We start from the raw sequence: 27,250 nt of genomic DNA on the forward strand, positions 1-27,250 counted from the left end.
CACATCGCTGAGTGTGATCTGAAAAAGTCAATTCATTTTGAGGCACAAGAAAGGTAACACAAAGGTGCAAAAATAACAACATATCACAAAACACTACATAACAGAAAAACACATTTAACAAGTTACAACATTTCACAGAGCTTTTTTGTTGTGTTGTTGTTTTGATGTTATAAAATTTTGTAAATTGCTATGTGTGTGAGTGGTTTGACTTTATTAGAATAGAATACATTAGAAATAGAAAAATACTTTATTCGTCCCCCAGTTGGGGAAATCCAAAAATTATATGATTTTATCTGAAATTATTGAGCTCTCACTTAAGGGTTCACTAATTGTCCTCTTAAATTTATCTAGAAGAGTGATAATAATAGATTGGGAACAACTACTCAAATTGTTCTTAACTACCTGTGCAAAAAGATGATTGAAGTCATACTGTGATTTATTTATTTTTTTTTTACATGCATGCCGCTGATGTCATGGTGATATTACAACTTGTTGGAGGACTCTGCTGCCCCACAATGCATCTCGAAGACAATGTTTTGGTGACGTCATGTATAGTTGGAAAGGAAAACAGCCAGTGGGTGGGCTGGGCTGTACCCCTGCTGTCGGCTTTTTTACATTGCAAATCAAGCTGGTATGATTATTTGAACCTTACATGAGGACATACAAACTTTCCATAATGAGTTAGACGTTGTGGTGTGTGCCAGGTAAGTGGGTGTTTTTATCTCTCGCTTTGAGCAGTCTTCGCCCTGCTGCCAGGCTGCGCTTTGTGCTGTACGGCTAGCTTAGCTTACATGGCTAACGGCATCGGGCAGCCGCCTGTCTGACTGGCGCCTCTGAGGCGCCGTGAACGGCCAATAAAACGTCGTATAATGGCCTGTTAGCCACAGCAAACACCCAGGCCTCCAGTCTGTGAGGTTTACCTTAAAGAAATGGCTGCTAGCTTTTCTTGTCCAGAGACTGCATCAAAACTAGAGGTTGTGACATTGAAATTTAAAGTTAGCTTAGTAGCGGAATGAGTATTTTTGTCCATGCTAAGTTGACTGTTAGCCTGCAGATAAACAGATACAGTAGATCAAATATGCTATTTGGCTTAAGCTTCTTTATCAACAACCTAACCACGTGAATATCTTATGTTAAGGTGGATAAACAATAATAACAGTAATAATGATATTTTTAAAACTCTCCCAAAACTTGGTGGTATTTTATGTCCTTTGTCTTTGTTATGGTTGCAGTTTCTATGATGACAACAAAGGTCCTTTATTTTTACTGAACATTTAAAAGACGAGCATGAAAATCCCTCCGCCTTGGTAGTTTTGTGTCTTCATTACTGTCTGAAGCCATGACACGATCATCAGGAAAAAAAAGAGGGAGTAAATGTGATTATCCACTTTGCAGCAGTGCACTCATTTGAACTCTCCCTGGCTTCTTTTCCTCTCTGTCTGCCAGTGCACTGAATCATGGGTGTTTGCAGTGTCCACGTCCTTCTGCTGCTCCTGCTGCAGACTCTGCAGACGTCAGCTGAGGGATCAGGTACTGCGCTCAGTTGTATTTCTCCAGATCTCCTGTGCAGCTTCCACTCTGATGTCTGTTCGTGTTATCTGTCCATGCCAAATGATAATGAGCAACATCCTGCATATTTCTGGTCGCTTGTCATTTTCAGTTAGAAACTGTTCCCTGCAATGGGGAGCAAAATCGCTACTTAATGTCCCAAACAAGAGTTCAGGGCTTAACAATTTAAGTCAAGTTGTGTTTTTAGTTAATCTGCTAATGACTTTTTCACAGCCAATAACATTGTAACATGCATTATTTGGCTAAGATGACTTCCAGTTGTTAGTATGCATCAATTACGTGTAAACAACACCTGCAATGATTTAATTTGTCATATATGTTGGACTCGCATCCTGTCTTTCTCAGATGGGCACCTGGTGTGTCTTTGTGAAGGTCCAAAATGCCCCCAGGCCATACAGTGCCACGGTACTCAGTGCTACTCCTCCGTTAAAGTCGGTAGCAATGGGGTTTTGTTTGAACGCGGCTGTCTGTTGGGGCCAGAGAAAATCCGCCTGCAGTGCTCCACAGCTCCATCCTTCCACCAGGCCATTCACTGCTGCTCCCAGGACCGGTGCAACAGCAACACCACCAGGAACTGGCTGATGTCTCTTCTTCCATCAGGTCTTATGGCAACCCATAACCTGTTTCATGTCAACATGGAAACTACCAAATACAGTAATTGTGCTCGGAATCTAAATTCTTTTCTTACTCTGCATCTCTTTCGCCTCTATCTTTTCCCACAGCCCCAGAAGGTGAACCAGTTCGGTATCGTGTAGAGACATTAGCTCTCTTTGTACTCGGCCCAGTCGTGGTTCTGGTTTTGCTGTCTGTGGTATCAGTGCTGGCCTGCAGGAGGCTCCACCACGGCCGTCTTCAGAGACTGCAGGAGTTTGACACGGAGCAGGGAGCCATAGATGGTCTCATCACCTCCAATGTGGGAGACAGCACTTTAGCAGTAAGTATAATAGAGATTACTCTCCAAGCCATAAAAAGTCACTGTGGAATGAAAAGAGTTACTGTCTAAAATTCAGACCCCCGGCCTTGCCAGTAGCTGCTTTTTAAAGGGGCATGTTCCCTAATATTGATCAGCTGTGTCCCAGTATAATCTTACATGGGAGATTTAACTATAAAATGTTAGTAGCAGGGATAGTTTTTTGCTAATCTACATAGCGACGCAGTGTCACTGATACCTCTCTCTATCTCCAGGACCTTTTGGATCACTCGTGTACATCAGGCAGCGGTTCGGGTCTTCCATTCCTTGTCCAGAGAACTGTGGCCAGGCAGATAAGTCTGGTGGAGTGTGTAGGTAGGGGTAACACACAAGCTGTATGGAGGATGGATTCCCTGCATTCTCTTTGACTGATTAGATTTTATTTCAGTTGCACAGAGGAAATTAATGTCAGAACCAGCTAAATCGTTTTGTAACATACAAAAAGAAAGGCTAAAATCTTAATCCAGGTTTAAAACATGAGCAAATAGTTGTCATAAGCGTGATAATAATCAGGAGGGAAAAGCTGCTCGGCCATTTGTCAAATTCCTAGCAGTTGCACATCATCTTGGTTAGTGTTGAGTCATTCCTGCCACATACAGACTGCGGCCCTTCATGCTCTATTTCTGTTTGCTGCTCATTCGTTTTGGATGACTGTGTATATCTAATCTGTTCTATAACCTGTTGTAAGATACAAATCTGACAGCCGTGTCAACCAAGTGATGTGCGGATAATAAGACGTCACATGAACAGACAAAACACGAGTTCCTTTTCCTGTCCCATCATTGTGTGTTGTGACCATGTTGTTAAAAATTCCAAGAGAGTCTGGCTGCAGACCTGCACTGTCAGGACCCACAGACCTGCACTGTCAGGACCCTGTTGCAGACCGTCACCTGCACTGTGAGGACCGGAAGTGCACTGTGAGGACCGGAAGTTGATTCGAAGCCTTTCAAAATAAAAGCGTGTGTATCGGAAGCACGTATTTTTAAACTATTTTAAACGCTATATTTTTCAAGAGGTCCTCACAAATGAATTAATTAGTTAACAGTATTCCCGGTCTATTGTTTTTATTTGTATTGTAAACTTTTGTTTGGTCACTGCACACATTTTCTCTTAGGCTCATATTCATAAGCCAACATCTCACAAGACGCCATAGGCCTATACTGTACATTTTATTGTATACTATAGAGTAAGTCACTGCTATTTCATTATCATTTCATTTTGACTTTATCGCACTGCTCTTTATATATATATATGTATTTGTTTCAATTAGTTTTTCTGTTGTATTATTCTGTATTTTTATCCTTAACCACCATAAATTTCATGTTTGGTTCTATGTCTATGCCAATTATGTTCTTGTGCTGCTGGAACACCTTAGTACCACTAAATAGTACCCTAACTCTTGATATCTACAGTATAATCTTAGTCAAATTATTAAGGGATCAATGAGAAAACATAAAAAGCACACCAAGTCACAACATGATCAAATGTTCTGTAGTGTTTATTCAGTCAAACATTCACAATATGACAAAAAATCTTTGTTTTTGTCGACTACCTGTTCACAAAATATCAACATGTCGTTAATATTGTGAAATATCATTTTGAAAGGCTCCAGGATCGCTTCTCTTTCATCCTCGTCCAGTTCTTCGTTCCACAACCTCCCATACTGTAGAGCAGCCTCTGCCTGTTCCTCTTCCCCCATGCCCAGAACGTCAGGCAGGTCCACTCGGGCAGACAACAGTGGTTTGTTGGCCTCAGCCCACTCTGCTGCATGTCTGCAATTTTGAAGAATGCGATCTTCAACCGAGTCCTATGGAAAAGACAGAAAGAAAGATGTCTGTCCTATAGCTGCCACACCAACAGTATCTGACCAATAGATACTGTGCAAAAGCTTACGCCTTCCACTGGTGTGTCCACATCAGCAAGTCTGGCTCTCTTGGAGACCTCTGCCTGCTGCTCTTCTTCCTGAGTACTCAACTATTAATATGAATACATGCATTATACATACTTTATACTCTTACCTGAATTTGTAGTCCAGTTTTCTCTGTCCAGTTGCCAGGATTTAGTGACTGGGATAGGTTTCTAAAAGACAGAAAGTGAGGTGTCAGATGTTCTTCACTGCAACCTACATTCCCTTCATTTTCCTTTTACCCTTTTACAAACCAAACCACAACCTGCCAGAAGTTAGAAGCGTTGGCTAATACTTATGAGTACAAACAAACAGACAAATACATTATGCTTACCTTTAAATAAAATGCCACCTTTTGTATGTGCCTCTAAGTGGCTCTGCAGCTTGGACAATTTTGTTGGTTTAAATTGTAGGCACAGAGGGCAGTGAAACAGTTTGCAACATGACGTGCAGCGTTCGATTTTTGGCGTAGTGCCGGCGGTTGTTATTGAAATATGCATCTGTAAGAGACAAATAATGTCGTAATAAGTAAAACTAAATTATATATATATATATATATATATATATATAAATGGCGCATTTAAGTGAGCACTATCGATACGATAACAACGCTAAAGACTAGCCAAAAGTAAATAAACCTGATTCTTTAAAATTAATATAACTTTACAGTATATAGTTATTGAAATATGCATCTGTAAGAGACAAATAATGTCGTAATAAGTCAAACAAAATTATACAAGTCAGCACTATCGATACGAAAAATGGCACATTTAAGTGAGCACTATCGATAGGATAACAACGCTGAAGACTAGCCAAAAGTTTAAAAAAAACCCTGATTCTTTAAAATTAACATAACTTTAGAGTATATAGTGTGCAACGTAACGTTCCAGTGAATAAAGACTGTTTCTGTTTCTTCGTATGAAAGAAAGAGTAGTTTTCACTCGACTTTTACTCACCTCGTCGTCTCCACAGTTCAAATGGGGAACGAAAAATACGTGCTCCTCACTTGTCGCTTCGGGTCCTCACAGTGCAGGTGACGTCACAGTGCATGTCTGCAACTAAGGGTCCTGACAGTGCAGGTCATGGGTCCTGACAGTGCAGGTCTGCAGCCAGACCCCTCTCAAAAATTCTGCAATCCCGGGTCAGCTTGCTGTCGTAATTCGTTTTTTTTCAACTGACATACTTCAGCTTTGGCAGTCAGGTAAAACAATGTAAATAATGGGTGTTAGTTTTAACATAACTTTTACTAGTTTTTAATTGTGCTGCTGATGTGGAACATCAGATCGGTATCTGGCAGCTGTGGAATGAAAATGCCTTTAAAGGGTTAGTTCGCCATTTTGCACATTAAGCCCTGTTTTTAGGTAGTCTGGGGTGAATTATAGATGTTCTGATCACAATTTGGACATTTGGTGCTGAACGGAGCATTTAGGTATCCACTGCTGCAGCCCCCCCACCTTTGCATTGAGTCAATGACCACTCAAGCAAACAATCATAAAACGGCATTAAACTTTCGTTTGAAAAGACATGGAACTCACCGTGTGGTCAGTGGTGGACAGCGATAAATTGACCCGAAAATCGCAGCGAAATGTGCCTTCTAACAGTTGTTTTAGCATTTGGTGGACCTATTTTTCCGGACACCGTTGAATAGCAGCAGCAAGACATCCAGCGACATACAGCGCGCGGAGTAATACTAGTCAAACCAATACAAATCAATGAAGACGGACAATAATGGTGATATAACTTCTCTGGAAGCGTATTTCGCGGTGATTTTCAAGCCAACGTATCGCTGTCCACCACAGACCACACGGTGAGTTTCATGTCTCTGCAAACGAAAGTTTAATGCCGTTTTATGATTGTTTGCTTGAGTGGTCATTGACTCAATGCAAAGGTGGGGGGGCTGCAGCAGTGGATACCTAAATGCTCCGTTCAGCACCAAATGTCCAAATTGTGATCAGAACATCTCTAACTCATCCCAGAATACCCCCAAACAGGGCTTAATGTGCAAAATGGCGAACTAACACTTTAAAGAAAGTACTCGTCCTGTTTGAAAAACGCAGACAGCCGTTGCCTTTTTTGTCTCTATTCTTTGTGTTACATTTTTTTCTCTCTTCTCTCCCAGGTAAAGGACGGTATGGAGAGGTGTGGCGAGGCCAGTGGCAGGGCGAAAACGTGGCTGTGAAAATCTTCTCCTCCAGAGATGAGAAGTCCTGGTTCAGAGAGACGGAGATCTACAATACAGTGCTCCTGAGGCACGAAAACATTCTCGGTGAGTCTGACAACCTAATCAAAGTGGCTGTTTTCGTTCCTCCACAACATATGACAATGGATTGCAAAGAAATGCAATAAAGTTGTAGCTTGATAAATGGTTTACAGCTTGACAATCTTTTGTTTGTCAATTTTTGTTTTCTCCTGTCAGGGTTCATGGCGTCAGACATGACTTCCCGGAACTCCAGCACTCAGCTGTGGCTCATCACTCATTACCACGAAAACGGTTCACTTTATGACTACTTGCAGCGAGTCGCAGTGGAGACGTCGGAGGGTCTGGCGATGGCAGCATCGATAGCTTGCGGCCTCGTGCACCTCCACACTGAGATCTTCGGCACAGAGGGGAAACCGGCCATCGCGCACCGGGACCTGAAGAGCAAGAACATCCTGGTGACCAAGGAGCTGCGCTGCTGCATCGCAGACCTCGGTCAGCCATGTTTCACCTCTTTATCTCCTACAACTATGTATCTGTTTGTTCCTTTGGTATTTGTTCTCAAGGCTACAACTTGAACTCTGGAAGCACAGGGGCTGCCTGATCAAAGCAATAATACTCAGTTGCTTAAACATGAACAACTTGAACCTGATGAGAAACATTATACACATTTGCAGTTGTAATGTTTAGTTTCATTTACTTTTTTCTAAAGATGAAAGGCAGGCTTGAATATTTTGAAATCTTGCTCGCTTGTATAGTATTGCAGCATTCTTCACCTACCTCCTATTGATGGAACCCATGTCACCTTGTAGCCTTTGTCAAACCTGACAGATATGTGCGCTGTCTGACATGCAGGGTTTCCATTTCAGGATAGATCTAGTGTCGTCGAGACTTGCTTTAATACTTTATGTGACGGCGTGTTACAGGGCTGGCTGTGACCCACACACAGGCAGACAACCTGCTGGATGTGGGCAACAATCCAAAGGTTGGCACCAAACGCTACATGGCACCTGAGGTGTTGGATGAAACCATTCAGACCGACTGCTTTGATGCCTACAAGAGAGTGGACATATGGGCATTTGGACTGGTACTGTGGGAGATAGCGAGGCGTACATACAGCAATGGTGAGTGTTTTGCATGGGTCTTGTTATGGATTAAACAACAGCGTGGCATGGCGGTGTCGTTCAGCTATTTGTGTGGAATATATTACAGATCCAAGTTGTCTTGCTCCAAATGTTTTGAATTTAAAATGAAACCACTGTTGCGCTCATAGATTCCCGCTCTTTGGAAGTGTTGGAGGCTTGTGCGTTGTTTTAAACACCTCTCCTGTCACTCTTGTCTTTCAAATGTAATTTTCCAGGTATTGTCGAAGAGTACAAACCTCCGTTTTACGATCAGGTGCCAAACGACCCCAGCTTTGAGGACATGAGGAAAGTGGTGTGTGTGGAGCAGCAGAGGCCTTTCATTCCCAACCGTTGGTTCTCGGATCCTGTAAGTCATAACATGCGACTGCACTTTGTTTGTTTATGTTTATCACTCACTTAACTTTGAAATTATTCGTCACATAAACATGGGAATACTATGTGAAATAAATAAATGAATAGGTGCATAGATATAGTAATAATTAATAGGTATGAGGAAACGGATGGGACGGGTATTAGAAGAATCATTTATCCAAACAAAACAAGGAGTAGAGAATAAACTGAGAGGAAGAAATGACTTTGGCTGAACGGTACCAGACTAAAGATGTTTTTGGTTAGATGTTACTCATCTAACCAAAAACCAAAGCTTCTACAGGTATCCCGGATTTGATTCTTTTGCATTTTTTTTACGCAAATATGTCGGTTTGTTGACGTGAAGTCGCCCGTTTCTCTGTTGTTTTAACTCCAAAATACCAACAGACTGTAAATTGTACTAAACCAGAAGTCCAATATTACAAAATAAAATAAACTAATACATCGTGCCTACTTGTATTTTGCCCACAGTGGATGACCTAATCAAACTTTGCTTAGAAATCAGCCTTAATTCTCACGCTAATATCTGATGCTTTTTTTTAAAAGGAACAACCTTAGTCCTGGAACTCTGAGCCCTCGATACTTTAGGCCCCACTACTCTTCGGATTTGATTACGTGTAAAATAGGCTTTCTCCCAGTCTCTCTAAGGTCAACTTCCATCAACATACCTCTGTTGATTTTTGGCTCATCTGATTGATTATATTACATATAATCACATTACTGTGCTGCTGCTGCTACTGCTCTGGTTTATGACACTTGACCTGAAAATCGATGTCACCAACTGTTTGATTATTTCTATTATTTGACCATTTTTTCTTTATATTTGGAAAGATTTTGCTCTCCATTTGGACTTAAATCTAATTGAGCTTGATGTGGATGCTTATGAGAACAGTTAGATGAAAGGTGATCTCCACTGAGCAAAATTATGGAACATCATGCATGCGTATTCTTAAAATCGCTTCTGTACTTTTGTGAGGTCCGTCTTGTATTTATTTGCAGCTGAAATGGTAGAATATAATATATTGGCATCAACGCTAGTAAGTTGGCTTGATATTTTCTATGAATGTTCTTCATCTGATGGCTCTTGGAAGCACATTGATGATTCCATCTCTTCTGTTCTTTCTTTCCCCCTCAGACTCTCTCTGCTTTGGTAAAACTGATGAAGGAGTGTTGGTACCAGAACCCGTCTGCCAGGCTCACGGCATTGCGCATCAAGAAGACCCTGGACAAGATTCACAGCTCTCTGGAGAAGGGCAAGGAGTCGTGAGAGGCCGAGGAGTTCAAAGGCAGCTGCAGGATGTCAGGGATTGGTTTCAACAACTGTTTGTGAAAAGCAAGAAGAGGGGGCGAGAGGGGCAAAGGACAAGAGGACGTCCAGCTCGCTCTCGGTTTCTCTGTGGTTGCCTTCCGTTGACACCCCTCCGCTGAACTTGAACAGACATTTGGAGCTGTTGTGTCTAAAAAAAGCCAGCCTTTGCTGTGGGACATACACCAGTTTCCACTGTGTTCCCACTGACCTGAACTGTGGACTGTTACTGAGTGTGAACGGATGGCATATTGTAGTACCCCATCACAATGCTTTAATGCTCTTTTTTTTTTTATTTTATTTTTTTTAGATTGCTCTGGGTTTGGCCTTCCTTCAAACACACACACCAAACACTACATATTGAGCGTCTCTTCCGTTTCTGATCTCCAGCCGGTGCTTCTGGCGTGTGGATGTGGCATTCTGCTCAGAGACAATCAACAACCGTTCACTCATTTAGCTTTATTAATACATGCCAACTGTTGCCACAAATACAAAAAAAAAAAGAAAAGAGCCAATAGAATCAAACTTTTATAAAAAAAAATAAATAAATAAATAAAAAAAAAAGAAAATAGTATGGTATTTATGTATTGACTCTCCACTGCTACTGAGGTAGAAACTGGTGGGTGATGATGTGTGAACCTGACTGTATACATATATAGGCATTAACTCTACAGTACTATCTGTACCCTTGTTGTCACTATCGAGTATGAAAGCATTTGTTGAGATATACAGAAAGAAAATGTAGGAAAATGGTTTTAGCTGACCTTGTTTGTTCTATGGGGGGGTAAAACACTTGAGGCACATTGTTAATGCAGGTGGTTCATGGGAGAAGAGAAAGAAAAGGAATCTTTCAGTAGGAACATATCGTAAAGTATGCTTTGAAATTAACTGATCTTCCCTACCTGGCATACTTCCTAAACCTTTTGAAAATCTGAGCAAGCAGGGACGAATCGACACAAACTTGTTTGCGATAAAGCAAGGTGTTTTTTTTTTTTTTTTTTTTTTTTCCTTCCCTCTTTCTAAATGATAATGGAGGTGAAAACTTTATGTAGTGAGCTGGGCCTCCTCTCGTCTCCTGTAATTCCACACATGGTTACAAGTAGCCTGAATAACGAAACACGACACACTTTAATCTTCATTTGGAAACTGTTTTTATTAAATACTGGTTTTAACGTTGCCTAGATATGCAGATGAATTAGTTCTCAAGTGCTGGCTTTGTTTTGGGGGGGAAATAAAATTGTTGCTTAATCTTTTTTACATGTAATAAAACAGTTACTGCACTCTTGCCTAATGATTAGCCAGGAAGTGTCGTGATTTCAATGTATATCTCTGCAAACTGAATCACATGACTTTACAGTATATCCAAACATGAATCAACTCACTCTGGTGGTCTATGACTGCCCTCTAGTGGAAACAAGTAAGTGCATTAGAGAACTGTTATGATCATTTACCCGCTTCCTCTCAGCAACACTGAAAGTCTGTTCTGTGCCTTACAAAATGTAAATCTTGTTAGCCCCAACAGAGCAGATACATTTTAGCAGCTTGTTGACAGATCATTCTGTCAGCAGTAAATACTCTGAAGGTACTGCTTAGCGCACATATAAATTAAACAACTAACTCCTGGAAACTTAGGAAGGAAGAAAGGGAAGAAAAAAAAAGAGAAAGTCACCTCATATGACAGTAAAAGGAATCAGTCGTCACTAAAACCATGTGACAGAAGCTTTGTAGCTAAAGTGGGAAATGACCCCACAGTCACTTCAGATTATCTGGTAGAGTCTTGTATGGGTTGAGGATGCCTTTGGGGTCCAGCATGTCCTTGATGCTACCCATCAGAGCCACAGCCTGGCTAGGTTTGCTGTAATAAATGTAGTTCCTCTTCTTCAGTCCCAGTCCATGTTCTGCACTTATACTGCCCTGAAAGTTGGCCGTCCATTCGTAGACGAACGGCTCGATGGCAGCCAGGAGAGCTGGGTCCTTAGCGGGAGAAGTGATGTTCAGGTGGAGGTTGCCGTCACCTAGAGGATTAGGTGGAGAGGGATGGGATTTGGATTATTGTGAGAGGTGGGACTGACATGGAAATATTGTAAGAAACATTTATACAGCCTAAGCAATACCTTCCATCATGTAGTCTTACCTACATGCCCGTATCCCACCACACTCTTGGCCCGGTCGCCCAGGTGCTGCCTCATCTCTGTCACCAGTTGGTAGATCCGCTCCACCGGAAGCGAGATGTCGTACTTGTAGGTGAAGCCATCATGAGTCAGCGCTTCTGTGACACGTTCACGCATTGACCAAAGAGCCTGGAAAGGTGGAAATGGAAAGTCATCGTCGTCATTTGTTCCGACTCACTCTATACCTGCGAGACTGAGACCTCTTAAAAGAACGTGGCCGCGTAACTTTGATGAAATTTACTTCAGAACTCTCCACTGTCACCTTGTCTGCAGCAGGAAGGTGTTTATGTTTCATTCTAATTAGGAAAAATCTTATTCTAAAAAGGCTATGCACCAAACAGCTAAAATGTTAAAAAAAAAAAAAAAGACTTTAAATAATATGTGGGTCCCCCTCACATCAACAAAACAGCTCTCAGCCCTCTGGGTATCAACAAAGGAACTCTTGTTGTGCCTGTTTGCAGGATTTTCACCAGAGTAATGTGAATTGGAAGGCGAGTCCTCCAAAAATTGGGTTTGTTCTGGCACATTGGGCTCAGCTGGACTTTTATCTGGGAGGTTTGGAGGCTGGGTCGACACCTTGGGCCCTTTGTTGTGCTCTTTGAGCTGCTCCTGAGAAGCTTTGGCAGAGTGGTGAGGTGTGCAGCCTTCAGACACTGCAGTTGCCACGGGGCTGGCGCTTGGTCTGAAAAAAAAGGTTTAGGTGGTGCACTTAAATTCCAGGAGTGCCTCGAGTGTGCTCGAATAATTACAAAAAAAAAAAAAGATCCATCGTCTTTTCCTTGACCTTGTTGGAAACTGTCATGAGGTTAAGGAAAGATGGACAGAGAAATTCCTAAAGGACTCAAGAAAAGACGATGAAAATGCTTCTGCACTTACACGTGGTTCATTTACTCAGGAACTTTCTGAAGACAATTTCACCACAATCCTAGTTTCTAAACAAACTGTTACATAAGCTGCATTCGCACTGTAGGAATTCCTATAACCTTTTAATCTATGGGGCCGTTTTCTCCCGCATTCGGACATACCGGAACTCGGGACCATCGCCCTCAGTTCCTATAACCATTTTAGCTCCTTCTCCGAGGCTGGGTCTTATCAGGGTTCTATAGGAACACATCTGACGGAGGTGTTTGGTGGTTGGTAGCTACGCCCCTTGGACACAACCTGCGCGTGTTTAAAAAGTCAAACTTCCTGAGAGATCCTGACTCTCTCTGTGAGCTCTTCCAGTCTCGATGTTAGACGCCTGATGTGATCGTCCATGATTAATATCACCATCATGCAGACCATAAACACGGTGGCCTCCACGCTCGCCATATTAGCTTCTTTGTGGGTTTTTTCTTCTCTCCTTACTTTTCGCGGGTTTTGTTTTGTTTTGTTTTGTTTTTGAATGTGGCGCTAAAGTAACACGTCGCTGTCGCAGACGGTTGCGTCGCATCAGTCTCTAGCAGGTCCCGACTCATGTGCGAATGCAAACTGAAACAGTTCCCCTGGGGAAGGACAGTTATCAGAACGGAATTCGAGGAGGACCGTTCTTAGAACTGCTCTGTCCGAATGCGGCTATAATCAGTGTCTTATTTACTTCACCTGTTAGTGTTTTTATCATTATGGCCAACAGATGTATTTTTCAGTTGTCTAAAAATTATGTGTTTTTAATAGTTCTGTCAAACTAGTTCTGTGAACCTCTGTGGCACAGAGATATATCATACACAGGCTTCACAGACAATAAAAGTCAAGGAATAAAAGCACAAGGTTACCTTTATTTTTGCTTCCTCGGTTGCTACGGTTCCATCAGTAACTAGCGATGATGTCATTGCTTCCTCTAGGAAGTTGTGGAGTTTCTGTGAATCGTGGTCCGGGTCAGATCCAGATGTTTCTACGACAATGTAGAATGGGCAATCTGCAGAGCAAGAAGGAAGGTGTGTTCAATCCTCTCATTTACAAATCACATGTGTGCACGGGAATGTGTGCCCACGTACCGGAGATAGGGTTGGGTAGTTTGAGGTGCGTGTTCAGCAGCCTCATACATTCTCTGTCCAAGAACTCGAAAGCGGACAGAATTTCTCCCAGCATTCCTCTGCAGAGCTGAAATGTCTTCAGCAGCTGCTCGAAGGTCTCACAGCCTGGAGGCACAGACAGGAATTACCTCCAAAATACAAACCCATCTAAATTTCTAGCATCAAAATACAACTTGCTCCGGCTACTTTAAACGCTCATAAATGGGAGAATTAAAGAAAAGAAAGAAAGTCCTACCCAGGAAAACCACATTAACAGATTTGGGTTTTCGTGGGCAAAGGATGGACACTGCAGTGATGACCCCCAAAGTGCCCTCTGACCCGATGAAGAGTTGTTTGAGGTCATATCCCGTATTATCTTTCCTCAGCGTGGCCAAGCAGTCCAGCACCCGTCCATCTGCCAACACCTTTACAGATCAAAGATTTTAGCCCTCACTGTCAGAAAGACAACGTTTCATTACTATATCTGAAAATCTAAGTCTGTCATTCTTTTCCACGCACCACTTCGAGACCCAGCACAGTCCCGTGTAAGGAGCCGTATCGTAGCAGCCGCAGCCCACCTGCATTAGTCGCCACGTTGCCCCCAATTTGGCAACTTCCTTTTGCCCCAAGATCCAGAGGCATCATGTAGTCTCTTTCGTCTAGGTAGAGTGACAAGTTCTCCAAGACACAACCTGCCTGACAGGTCAGAATACCTGTGGGGGAAAAAAAAAAAATTTCAAAACACCTTCTTAGAATAAGAATGTTTTTTCTGTGAAATTTTTAAACTTACCAGAGATGTCATCAAAGCTAAGTATGTTTTTCATAAGAGAGGTGGACAGGATGATCTCATCATAAACTGGTACGCTGCCACCAACCAGCCCAGTATTACCTCCTTGAGGGTTCAATGCCAGGTTGCGACTGTTACAGTACCTACAGAAGGAGAACAAAATAAAAAGAGGAGACTGATGAAACGACAAACACAATGTATTCATTTATTTGCAGCTTGCAATCTACCTCAGAATTTGAGATACTTCCTCTGTCGTCTGAGGTCTCAGCAGCACTTCGCTTGAACCTGCAGGAGGTATATAAAACCACAAGAATGGCATCTAAACTGGAGTTCATTTCTATAATAGGTTATATAGTGCAAATCTGGCTAATCATTTTAGATTTAGCTCTAGGCTTCACCTCTTACGGAGTTAAGCCAGTCCACATTACTGGACTCCACCAAGTCTGGGTCAGTGATTGTTCTGCCTGGTAGGATCTTCTTGAAATAGGCCAAATCTTCCCCTGTGAGTCTGGAGAAAGGCAGTCTCTTTGGAGCTGTAGCAGGGGATGACTTGGACTCCTCTGCCCCAACATGCAGCTTACGACAGGAGCCGCAGTTGAGGAATGGACTTTGGAAGACTACAGGTGGAAATCTGGCTTTAGATGAGACACTCCAGTAGAGAGACAGGTCTCTCAGAGATGTTCTCAGCCTCAGCGTTCTCTGGAAAATTCCTACCATGACTGGACGGATAGTCTGGGAAGGTCGCTTCACACACTGAAAAAAAGAACTGTGATGAAGCACATGTTATAGATAAATCTTTCCACCTGGAAGTAGTGTTGAAGCTAAGTATATGGTAGTTAAATTAGTTTTCAAATTCGTGCCTCAAGTTTGTTTACACCTTTTATCAATGTAACAGAAAACAGCAGTTCAGACAACACAATTTACTTATTTCTAGACTTATTTACTTTAAAATGAGTGGGATATCTTTGACTTTTTAATTTTACAATTGTGTGCAATACTTGTTTTTTATTTCTTTTTTAAGGACATCAAACCTGTCAAGGGACTAAAGATGGAAATTAGCCTTGTGGCTACAATCTTGTATATTTTGCATTTTGTTTTAAATGCTAGTAATATATGCTGTCCCTTTGTTAAATAAATAAACTTGAAACTTGAAACAATAAAAATGTGTTTTGTCCGTCGGGGCCACCGTAGTTTCAAATCAATGCAAGTCCGAATGCCTCTTTAAAATTCCCTCTACGTGTTGCTCTTGCAGTCAGGAAACAACCTGTTTGCTTCAACGAGATCCACCGACGATACGGACCACAAACCTAATGGAATTCCTTTTATTTAATAAGTAAAGCTGTACCGCAGTTTCAACCATAACAAGCTGTTCATTTCTAGTCTGACACCTGCAAATTTGGTTAGCTTAGCTGGTGTGTTTATCACACTGACTGAGAACGTGAGTGAGCTGTCTTATTTTACTTACCATAAACGTTCACTTAACTGCGGACATCTCTCCGCCCATGTGTCTTTATGTCGTGTCTTATCGTGGAGTTGCGTATGTTACAAAGTTCAAGGACAACTTTCTAACTTAAAGATGGCACTGTTTGTTTACAACTAGCATATTTGCAAGTAGCAGGAAGTGAGAGGAGAGTAAAATGTCATGAAGAAGAGAATGAACTAATCAGAAGCTTGCTTACATATTCAGCCAATAGCGACTAGGCTTTCATTATTATTGAGAGGCCAATGACTTTTAAAGATAAAACTTGACAAACGTATTCTACATGCATGGTACAGGGAAAACAAAAAAAAGTAGATGTTTTCGATATATTATTTTTTTGTTAATGCTTTCTACTAGATGGAGGGAACTAAAGAGGAAACAAACTAAAGTATTGGCAGGTAACTGATTACAGACACTATTTTCAATTTCAGTGTCTTTTTAAAAAAAAGCACTTATAAAGTTTCCTCTTAAGAAACTTAATAACCATTTCTTGAAAGATTACCAATTAGCTTGCAAATTGGTAATAGATCACCCAGTATAATCCTTTGGTATAACACAGTAAGCATATGCACTTATTTTCAAATGCACAGGACAGAAGTGACTAAACCCCTGTGCAGCACTGCCAAATTGCATAGCATCATTGTGTCACTTCTAAGTTGACAAGTAGAGCGCTTCCTCTTATGAAAGTCTAGATCTAAAATACAAGCCACAGAGTAGGCCTACAGCAACAAAAGTGGGATCTTCTGTGAATGCTGAACACCTGTGATTTCCAGTTATCGGCATTGCACTAAAAAATAAATTGACAACAATACTTACTGTATTAAAGATGGAAAACATTATTTTTTTTTTTTACAGGCGCCCCATTAAATATTAGCAGAAATAAAGCTTCAGCACTAATTAGGAGCCTAAAATGAAACCACAGAATAACCCATTTGTGTACTCCAACTCCAAAACTACAGTCAGCTGCTGTTTACTTGGCATGGGAAGAACAAAGGATGCTGCATTATATCAACCTTTATGGGTGATGTGCAAGAGATAAACCTTTGCAAATTTAAAGTTTAAACTTTAAGAAAATGAAAACAAGCATCATGAATACTGTCCTTTGGTCAGATGAGATCAAAATTTGTTTCGCTCCAATGGAACAGCTGTTTTTGCTATAAAAGAGAGTTTAAAGACCTCTTTTATAATAATAGCAAGCACGAGAGTAGGGTCATGATCACTTGTGAATTTCAACATTAGTTTCAGAAGCAAAAGATCACCTGATTGAGTCCACCGACACCGATTTTGTAACGGAAACACAGTGAATAAAGAAAACAACTCAAAATCAATATAAATGCATTTATTTGAAACTCAGGCAAAATATTTTCATTTATTCATCATGCGTTCTGTAACATACAAAGCATGCCCCCCCCTCTTTTCCAATTTTTTCCTACGTTGGCCCACGTCTCTAAATTTCTTCCTCTGATAATTAATAATTTACACTGTTAATTAGGCTCACATTCGACAGTCCCTGAACACACTTAAAGGTACCATTTTTTATATATATATATATATATATATATATATATATATATATATATTTTCCATAACAGTCAACTGCGAAAACACCCTAAAAAGGATGTATTCAGCGAAATACTATAAATCCAGCCCAGAATGAGAAAGCATTTGAGGTTCTGGAAAAACTGAGGAATCATTAAACCCGAACAGATGGCCAGCCAACAGCACTGGTGATCTCGAACTCAAAGAATACCGAAAGGAGGGCACATCTGTGTCTCAGCAGCCATCAGAAGAAACCCTCACCTGCTATTCATATAACCTGTATGAATATTTACAGCGTGCAGTTTTTCCCTCATGCTTCCAGCTTAAAAACGTGAACACTGACATGGCTGACAGAACACATAAGCAAACACTCAAAATCGATTTACTTCACTAAAAAGTACAATGTGTGATGGGAATCTACAAATGCTTTTCGGCTTAGCACCTCATCTCTGCGTCTGCTTGCCCTTTTAGGAGCTTTTGCAGAACTGTTGCTACTCCCTGTGCCCGTCGTAATGCGTTTCTGTAGTAGCAGCCCTTCAGTAAAACCGGTCTGAAAGACGATTTCTCATCTCGTGTCGTAGGGCAGCTTTCCGCCTCCTCCCGACACGCTGAATCCCACAAACGACTCCCGGCTTCACCCACATTTGCAGCGGGTCTCTTGAGACTGCGTTGAGCCGTTAAGTTGATGGCTCCGAGCTCAGCAGCATGAACCTTCCCGTTGCCTCAGGATGTTTCGTGCACTCCCCCAAACTCAGGCCGGGTTCTTCATTTGGAACACGAACGGTCCACGGTCAGCTGCTGCTGGTCAAAGTCCGAAATGAACTTCTTGATGTGGGCCAGTTTGTTGTGCAGATATTCACAGCGAACCTTGTCCTGACTGTAGTTAGGGTTGGACTGCAGGGACAAACAAATCACAGCTTCATTACATACCAGCGAAGCAAATTCAACGATCTTAGACATGCAAAGTTTTTAGAGGAAGTTACCTTTTTAATTTTGCGGTATTCTTGAAGAATTTTATTACGAACCGTCTGCCAGAGAAAACACAGAGTCATGAGTGGACATAATAGATCACTGGGTCACTGTTCTACACCGGAACACACTACTCTGGTATCCTAAAAGTGACATGTAGTCAAAGTTTGAAATAACTCTGCAACTCGTAACACGCTCCAACTGCGACTTTAGAAAAACGAAGACAGTTGAATGTATTCGCGTCTCACATTACAGTACTTCATCAAATGGGCCAAACAAGTGGATTTTGAATTTAGCAGGAAACCATCACCTTCTTCTCCACAAAACATGGCCGTTTTAACCAACTTTTTGGCCAAACTAAACCAAAACCGACCAGGCACCAGCGGTAAAAGGTGCACATAAAATTCAATCTGGCACAGCGTACAGTCGCTGTCTCTATTCCCCACAACAATGAAAACTCAACAACCTACAGCAAAGGGTATCGAAACAGATTATTACCAGTTTAAACTCGCACCCTGAGCAAGCTTCGTAACTGCTTTCAAAGGTGCAGCTTCAGTTCTTTGTGCTCACCTTGTATTTATGTGACTCATGGGGAAGCTGTTTGAGCTGCGTATCCAGTTCCATGAACTGCCGCGTCACGCCGTCGATGCGAGCGTGTAAATCTCTGTACTCGCTGTACTCTTTGTTAAAGTCCTGTTTGTAACTCTGCCGCTGATTGTGGCTGCAAATCGCCGTGTACTTCCTGTACAGACAAATTGAAAGGGAAGCTGTTTGTTAGAGCAGCGTGTTACTCATTTACAGAGCTCTAAAACGCACGTCCTTTGCGTTTCTGCATTCGTGGGGATCCACCGTTGACAGAATATATTTTTCGAAATAACAACTGGATGCCGAAAGCAAAATGCAGAGCCTCAAAAACACCCGTTAAAAAAAACGTGAGTTCCAGCATCTTCACAAGTTCAGTGAGCTCCAAACTTTTGGACCCCCCGAAATACAGAAAAACAAGTGTATACGCACACATTTCGATTTCCTGAAAACTAAAATGGGTAGACCCCAGACTAGTACTTGTTACTTATTCCTAGAATGCAGCTAAAAAGAATACAAAAAGGTAAACACGACTTACGAGAAATAGTCTGCTGTGTCAGCGTCCACTTCGGAGTCAAACAAAATTTCACTTGGCTCTGAGGGAAAGAGAGCGATGTCAGTCCATCGGAAACGACAGAATAATTAATTAATGCCTCAGGCCTCAGGTCTGCCCTCACCTTTGCAGTCCGGGGAGACTTTGCTGTTTGGATCCTCTTTTCTTTTTTCTCTCCTGTCCCTCCACCCATCCTTCTCCTTGATGAACAAAAAAAAAAAGTCCAGATTAGCAATACATTACAGAAAAACTCGTAGAAAATCCTTACTACACAGGGAAATAGGACAGGATTTTCTCACGTGGTCTCGGTGTTTATGTTTGCTCTTCTTCCTTTTGATTGTGTGCCTGCTCAGTTCGGGCACTATTAGAGGGGACGGGGGGCGATCAGAGTTAGGTTTACGGGGCTCTTCTGGGTCTTTAGGGCCCTCCTGAGCAGCGTCAGTTGGCTGTAACCTTTCGGCCGCTTCTGCTTCCTGCTGACAAACTGCTGACAGGGATTCAAACAGTTTTTTAGGATCAAGCGAGTTTCTCTGCTTGTCATCTACTTTCGATTCCTCGTCTGCGTGAGCCGCTCGCTTCGACAGCCTCAATCGCGACTTTTCACTGGCTCTTTTGCTTGACAGGTGGGATATCCTGGGCTTCTTGCTAGCCAGAGGGTCAGTGTATTCCTCAGACAGGGAGTGTTTGGGATGGTGAGCGGGTGAGGAGTTGGGAGTTTCTCGCAGTGGGCTGACCTGGGCCTCGGGGACAGTAAGGAGGTTGTGTTGCGGTTGAAACAGTCTCCTGCAAAAGAGAGAGAAAAAAAAAATTTAAGCGGTTAAGGCACCTTCACAAAGTCTACATGGGAACGATCCTACAAAAAGGTGGTATGGTTTTCCTTTCCTTTAGAGGTTTCCTCCATTTTTCATGGCAGAAACATTAAACTAAGATGGTATAAACGAGATGGATTGTGCTCGGTTTCCTCCACATATGCCACTGAAAAGACTATTTAATCTTTGTTTTGTCAAAGGAACTCGTTCACAGTGACTCTTGCCTTGTTGGTTTCCTGTAGGCACGAGTCATTCCCGATGACTCAGCTGGGGTGTGACGCCAAACCTAGGAAGTCCGTTGGTAGTTCCCCTGCTTTTACCATTTTGGAATGATGGAGACTGGTGTGCCTTTATCATTCACTTTAACTGCTGCAGAAATTTTCTTGCATCCTTCCCTCAGGTCAGGGACTTGCCACAATCCTGAATTACAGCTCTACAGGCAATTCTCGAGGTCATTTAAGTTCAGATCTCACTCCAACATGTTAAAAAATTTGGTCATTTCTCACCACAAAATTGTCTATAAACAGTGGAGAACTCTATTTGGTTTCAATGAAAGATATCAACTGGATCAGCTTCAAAACAAGCCTGAAGCAGGACAAAATGTGGGAAACTTATAAGTGTCCTTCCATCAGCACGGCATCATTTTTTTCCTCAATATTTCTACTGTTTAAAACAAAGCAACCGGATACCTTTGCACACTGTTGGCATTTTCACAAGCACTCGTTAGCCGCTTTCCCCTCCACTTTGTAGTCCAACTTACAATTCATTAGTTCCGAAAAGGAAACGAGATGCAATAGCTATGCTGGTTAAGTTTTACAGCCAAATCTTTTTAATCTGACAAGGTGGGAGCCACACGCATAGGTACTGTCGGACCTCTGCAATGAATTATGGTTGATTACCAACAATACCCAAGCACAACACAACTTATAGCATCGGACATGTTAAGAAAACAAGAAATTTCGCCCAGTAACGATTGACAAGGCACGGGCATATTTTTTCGACGTGAAAAAGGCGTTCGGTACACTCTTATCTGCGTTACCTGACAAGGATGCGTTTGAGAAGCTGCTGGTCCCCTGAGGTGTAGCCCGGCCAGTCCTTCTGCAGCTCCTTATACAGACCGTCCTTCAGAACAAATGTGCTGTCTCTCGCACTCAGCTGACCGACCTGCACGAAAACGCAGGAACGGAAAGAGCTGAGACGCATCACCTTTCATTCATCGAGGTTACTTGACTCGTTTATCTTGGGGTTTTTTGGGCAGCGTGGTGCTGGATCCCCAAACTGTGTCCAATATTCTTTGTTATGACTATACAATAAACGAGCTACAGAAAATAATTTGCATTGGATTAAAAGAAAAAAAGAATAATTACCTCCACCAATAAAGAATCGAGCAGATCTTTGTCCCCTTCTGTCAGTCCGTCCTTCTGCAGCCTGAGGATCAGTTCGGGCCTCTTGTACGGCCTCAGACCCAGCAGGTGCAATACCCTCTCCCTGAGGGGCCTCACTTGCACATCACTCACACCCTTCCTGTTTGATGGACAGGGACCCTTCTTTGGCTTTGCCATACCAACCCCCTTCTTGACGTTGCTGAGAAGGGAGTGGGACGAGTGTTTGGGCTTGGTCAGTTTAGCCAGTGAAGGGGCCGGAGCTCGCACAGTTACCTTCTTGCCTGCAAGGGAGCAGAGAATCTCATTTTAAAAGACAGCCCTCTTCCCTTTTCTAACAATGCTGCTCATCGCTCAGCATTGTTGGCTTGTAAATGTATCGTAACTACTGCCATTTAAGGCAAGATGAGGCCTGTTCAGACACGAGCTGAAGAGGACTTTCTCACTCGACTTTTTCCACTGGCAGAATTGTGGATGAAAAGAGAAGACCTCATCTCACCCCGTCAGAAACCCACAGTCAGGTTACAGAGATGCACAGCTCAGCGCTAATTTAAGAAATAACCACACGGTTGCACAAGCTTGTCATGAGTGAGACAGTTTTTTTTTTTTTTTTTTTTTAAGGCTTCCTCTCAACTAACAGACTCATCAAAACTTACATGTAGAACAAAATTAGTGTGTGCGTGTATGTGTGTGTGTGCGTTCAGTGAGAGAAGAGGACACACTTATCTGTTTAGAAGGAAGTGGTTTGGTGGTTGGATGTGCAAAAATGGCAGTGGTGAAAAAAAAAAAAAAGAAAAAGAAGAAAGCAAGCTAAACCCTCGACTTTCTAACGCACACATATGATTGGGGAGCCTGTGCAGAACCCAGTGGATGTTCTGTTTATGTTTGTACACAATAGAAGATCGTGTGCATCCGCCTGCATGCATGTGTGTGTACCGTAAAGAAAAGTTTTCTAAGAGAACCTGCAGGGGAAAACAAAGTGGACCTTTACAATGTCACTGGTTACTACGCGCGTTGCCATGGCAACTAATGCAACATGGCCGACAATTGTTTTCTGGATATCGTCAGCGCAGTACAGAATTGTCTTCAGGCCAGTCTTTTCCCTTTGCTGTAGTTATCCGTTTTAAACAACCATGCTCACTTTGTGCACATGCGAGGGTTTGAGACACATCTTACCCTGGAAGCGACCTCCGTTTTTGATGACGATGGCCCCTTTTTTGCGCGTCTCCTTCTCAGCTTGGGCCATGCTCTGACGAGCCTTGTCGTACGAGTCATCTGTAGCGTTGACTGTCATCTTCTTCTGAATCACCCCAAGACACGACAGCTCCTCGGCAGCACTGAGAGGAGGAGGGAGGAGGACAGTGATTACAGACAGAGATCTGACAAAGCTTTTCAGGACTCCTGCAACATGTCATCTATTCCTTATCAAAAAGCTTGTTGTCAGTATGTGGACGTTTCGGCAGATGTATGCTTGCGCCAGCTAACCTATTTTAACCCAAGGTGCAGTTTAAGTTTGGGTAGAGCTTTAAAAAGTTGCTATTGTATGATTGCGTCTGAGGAGAAAATCTTAAGAATTATTCCTAAACCTTTCTGTGCAGTCAGGAACTCTCTGCGTTCTCTGGCGACTGACACAAGGGAGACGTCACCGGCAGGGTCATTTTCTCACTACAGTCTCCTGGAGACATTTCATTAAATATTAAAACTCACACAGCATAATTCAATATAATCCAAGTAGAAATTAGATGATGTAATAACTGGAGACAACCTGTACACAGCTCTCATGAGTAGTTTTTTTTTTAACCCCTTGGCAGCTTTTGGGCTAAAAACCTTTCCTATAGCTATACTGAATAGCATGAGCTATACCTGCGTTTTTTGAAATTTTTTTTTAATGACATTCGTTCGTGTTTTACCCTGTGCTGAGCTGCTTAACACAGTCAAAGCTTCCATGTGGATTGTCACGAGCGACATTAGTCACGCCAAAGGTGAAAATCCTCACTTCGTCTCTATTCTCCGAGCACGGGATGGTGATTCTCTGCAATACGAAAGGAAAAAAGAGACGGATTGAGACTTCACATCTTTTAAATTCACAAAAAAGTGCGAATAGAGCAAATGAATCCCTGTAATGTCAGCAGCACGTGATTCTTACCCCTTCGTTTCCACTAAAACAGATGGTGGTATGCGAGGGACAGCCCTGAAGAAAAAGAGAAGACTGTATGAAGGCGTTTGTTGCTACTCGCTTCAGTATATTTGAGGGAAGAAGGGGAGAACTTGGGGAGATAAAGGAAAAACAGAAAAAACAAAGAAAGGTAGATGCTGGACTAATGGATCCTGCTCAATTATGCATGCTCGGTGTCTGCAGCTGACAGCTTATCTGAAATACTGCAACAGCAACGTGTAGGAATATATTAAGCTTTGCTGAACTGGATAGTCTGGATCCTGGTCAAACATCATCCAACAGAATATCACATGAGCAACCACTGATGTGCAACAAAGCTGTGTAAGAAAATAGCTTGAAGACAGCCCAGCGGTGACGCGACAGAATTTAAGGCCTTAAAAGTTTTGCTGTGTGTCTTTATTAGCAGAGGTGCACTGACAATGAGCACCCGCACCATCAGAAATGATGCATATTTTTTTGCTTCTTCACCTCTCTCGTGTCGCGTCCGTTACATAACCGAGCTGGCTGAGATTTCTATTAATAACCCCACAATAAAAACAAACCAGGTGCATCTAAAACGTGTTGACGAATGAATATTGCGCAGGTGGCAGAATTTTCCATGACCTCACAGAACATCAGTACATGCACTGATGACCTGCTTGTTGCTCAGCTGACTGCGTGATAAAAGCAAAGTGTTTATTTGCATAAAGAGCAGGTAACGGAGATCCCATCACAAGGGGTCATTTAGGTTGTATAGGGAGCGGATTTCACTCATTCGTTATCTCAGATTAAAGGTGGGTTTTGTAACTTGCGTCTTCAAAAGTTGTCACCGAAATAGGGGAGACTTTTACCAGATGAGGTGCATGTTGCCATTCCTACTTGTACTCGGTCCTCTAGCTACAACATAAGCTGCATCCATTATGTAATAAAATCTTTTTATTCAAGTTACAAGTTCATGTAACATGTCTCTGATGAAGAAAAACAAATATTTACGTCTCGCTTTGACACTTTTTTGGGGTAAATTTTTAAGTTTTGCTACTGAATGTGGTCTCTTTGTGGGGGGTGGGGTGGGGGCAAAGGTAGCTTTGCTTGCCAGACGCTTCCCAAGCGTTGAAATTGGTGCTCTTCTCACTGTTATTCGTCTCTATGCGCGGTTTGCTCATGGATGTATAATGCATCCATGGGTTTGCTATGGCCAGATGTAGCTACTGCTTGACCATCTTCCTCTGTTGGCTCTCGGGGGACACTGACCACTGCCTTGACTCACGTTCCATCTAGTGGCACAAAGTGGCATTACAGGAAAGTCCAGTCCGCCTCCAAAGTTTCTAAGTTGAACATCTCACCAGCATAGAACAAAGGCAGGGTTTATATATTTTTTGTCAATTTTGTTGATAGGTGTAGTTGAATGTTTTGAAGTTTAAACAATCTTCTCTACACAGAGCATCATTAATAGTGACTCAATACCTCACCAGCTTCAATCATCTCAACACATCATCGTACATTATGGGTTTTGAAGAAGAAGAATCACAGGTTCTGCTGCTGGTGAAATGGAGTTATTCTAAAGTTCAGATGCTTATACCAGTTTGTTATCATCTTTCAAGTGCTTCTAAGTCACCTGTTTTTTTAAACCGCATCGTGGTTTCTTTTCTTCTGAATGAAGTGAGCGACCACTCGTCGGTTCTTTGGTACATTTCCCTGGCGACAGCTGCAACTGGTCTATCCTGACGCGTGTGCATCATGTGCTCTTTGGTTAAATTCTCTAAGAGCTTTAAGACAGCTCTGACGAAGGTCAACTCGCTGCTCAAATCCAGCAAGCGTGGCCACATAAGAGCTCTTTGAAACTGAGCGAAATAAAAGACTGTCCTCTATCTCATGGGCTGAATTAGCCTGCGGGGGGAAAGGCAGACGTGACAGAGCAAAGTGACACGTTAGCAGGACGCATGGAAAGTATGCGATGACTAGAATCTAACTGACCTTTTCGTGGAGAGGATTTGACAGTCCACCTGTTGATGAGTGCAGAGAGTGAGGTGGCAGCCAGCAACGAGTCTGGCTCTGCTACATGTGGAGGTGTTTTTTTTTTTTTTTCTTTCCTACATCTATGATCAGGCCAAGAATGTTCTGAATAGCCACGCTTAAAGCTAGATAGACAGAAACAGTATCGTGTGCATGTTAGACTGGGCTTTGTGTCTTGTGTTCTCCCCTCCTGTCTGTATCATCAAGGCAGCACTACACTACAGCCATGAAGATGACGGAAGCAATGTGGTTTTCACCGTTTCATCATGAAAGAGGTGACTGCAGTTTCATCACTGAGGAGTTTCCTACCAGTATTACAAGGAATTACTGAATTGAGGAAGTGTGCATGACTGTTCTCTGCTTTACACTTCCTAAAGCGTGATTCATCTGTGATTAACTGGGTCAAATGTTTGATTATGAGTCTGTCCTTTGGAACGGGATTTCCATCGGTCTTCCAAGGGCTATTTTGACTTAAAAACTCAGTTAACCGTTTCACAGAAACTATACGCACCCAATTTCTCAAATGCTATCCCAATAAACCCTCGTGCTACTAGCCGCCCCCCTCCCCGCCTCACACAGCCTTTCCTCCCTTCCTTTCTTCTCTCCTCGACTCCACCGACACTGATTAGCATTCCTAATACTTGCCAGCAGCCTGTGAGGACTTGGCCAGGAGCTTCTTAAAAGCTTCCCAACACAGTGAAGCGTTTCCGCATTGTATTATGCAACATGTATTTCCATTTCATAGCAACAAGGGGGCTTGTAAGAAACAACAACCGGGGAAGGTAGTGGTGAACTTCGGCCGAGATACAAAGCAAAAACCCGCCGTCCTTGCCTTATCACTTTGTTTTAGGTCAGAGCTCCCATGACAAAGTGGCACAACAAATCTGACCGCAACTGTAGGCGGTGGGTTATTACCAGAAGAGAAATAACAAAACCAAAAAAAAAAAAAAGAGAGACCCACCTTGCTGCTCTGAAAGGTACCAATGGCTCTTGCCGCGCTGTCAGTGAGTTTCACATGAAAGACGGAGATGTTACCTCCGGGGCTCAGTTTACCGCTAGACAGTCCGTAACTCTGGTTCTCCTTCAGCGCCGACATAGCGCCAAGAATCCCTCCCTGTGTGGGCTTAGTCCGAAAACAACAAACAAATGCGGCATAAAGGAGCAAACATTGGCCACACGGTCCACTGAAAGAGCTCTACGGATCCTTGTTGCTGCTCCTCCGCCGCGCGCTATTCTGGAGTAGATCGCATTACGTCATCACGGCTGAGCTCAGCGCAGATTTTATTGGCCTAGAGATATGAATAAACCATTACGTAGAATTTACGTAACCACTTCTACTTTTCTGTTTCCCCTCTCA

The 27,250-nt window shown here is 42.5% G+C and overlaps 3 protein-coding genes and 1 long non-coding RNA gene across 6 annotated transcripts; 1 reads left to right on the top strand and 3 right to left on the bottom strand.

Annotated features, from left to right (window-relative positions):
• The first annotated feature begins 544 nt into the window (after window positions 1-544).
• acvr1l (activin A receptor, type 1 like) lies at window positions 545-10,753 on the top strand. The gene is made up of 10 exons (XM_075448744.1): window positions 545-704; window positions 1,447-1,530; window positions 1,915-2,169; window positions 2,292-2,503; window positions 2,755-2,854; window positions 6,565-6,711; window positions 6,862-7,137; window positions 7,569-7,766; window positions 8,003-8,133; window positions 9,292-10,753. The coding sequence occupies exons 2-10, from the start codon at window positions 1,458-1,460 to the stop codon at window positions 9,421-9,423; spliced, it is 1,524 nt and encodes a 507-aa protein (XP_075304859.1). The 5' UTR covers window positions 545-704; window positions 1,447-1,457; the 3' UTR covers window positions 9,424-10,753.
• Window positions 3,958-5,570, bottom strand: LOC142366779 (uncharacterized). The gene is made up of 4 exons (XR_012766873.1): window positions 5,402-5,570; window positions 4,780-4,945; window positions 4,433-4,618; window positions 3,958-4,346 (listed from the first exon to the last, which is right to left on the bottom strand). It is a non-coding gene; the product is annotated as an uncharacterized LOC142366779 (long non-coding RNA).
• On the bottom strand, window positions 10,003-16,027 carry d2hgdh (D-2-hydroxyglutarate dehydrogenase). 3 transcript variants are annotated; one of them, XM_075448741.1, is made up of 10 exons: window positions 15,877-16,027; window positions 14,810-15,164; window positions 14,639-14,696; window positions 14,415-14,554; window positions 14,144-14,337; window positions 13,881-14,049; window positions 13,607-13,750; window positions 13,385-13,527; window positions 11,597-11,762; window positions 10,003-11,477 (listed from the first exon to the last, which is right to left on the bottom strand). In XM_075448741.1, exons 1-10 carry the CDS (start codon window positions 15,877-15,879, stop codon window positions 11,215-11,217), a joined length of 1,635 nt encoding a protein of 544 aa, XP_075304856.1. In that variant the 5' UTR covers window positions 15,880-16,027; the 3' UTR covers window positions 10,003-11,214. The 3 variants fall into 3 exon arrangements, with proteins under 3 accessions (XP_075304856.1, XP_075304857.1, XP_075304858.1); XM_075448742.1 differs by having other exon boundaries at window positions 14,810-15,177; XM_075448743.1 differs by lacking the exons at window positions 14,810-15,164; window positions 15,877-16,027 and having other exon boundaries at window positions 14,415-14,586; window positions 14,639-14,692.
• A 1,417-nt stretch (window positions 16,028-17,444) lies between these two features.
• LOC142366311 (RNA polymerase II elongation factor ELL-like) lies at window positions 17,445-27,250 on the bottom strand. Its single transcript, XM_075448152.1, has 12 exons — window positions 26,855-27,250; window positions 23,872-23,916; window positions 23,636-23,757; window positions 22,902-23,062; window positions 21,711-22,009; window positions 21,383-21,507; window positions 19,834-20,317; window positions 19,659-19,734; window positions 19,520-19,577; window positions 18,970-19,141; window positions 18,414-18,458; window positions 17,445-18,324 (listed from the first exon to the last, which is right to left on the bottom strand). Exons 1-12 carry the CDS (start codon window positions 26,987-26,989, stop codon window positions 18,196-18,198), a joined length of 1,851 nt encoding a protein of 616 aa, XP_075304267.1. The 5' UTR covers window positions 26,990-27,250; the 3' UTR covers window positions 17,445-18,195.

This window comes from Odontesthes bonariensis, chromosome 17 (assembly GCF_027942865.1).
Source record: "Odontesthes bonariensis isolate fOdoBon6 chromosome 17, fOdoBon6.hap1, whole genome shotgun sequence".
NCBI lineage: Eukaryota > Metazoa > Chordata > Actinopteri > Atheriniformes > Atherinopsidae > Odontesthes > Odontesthes bonariensis.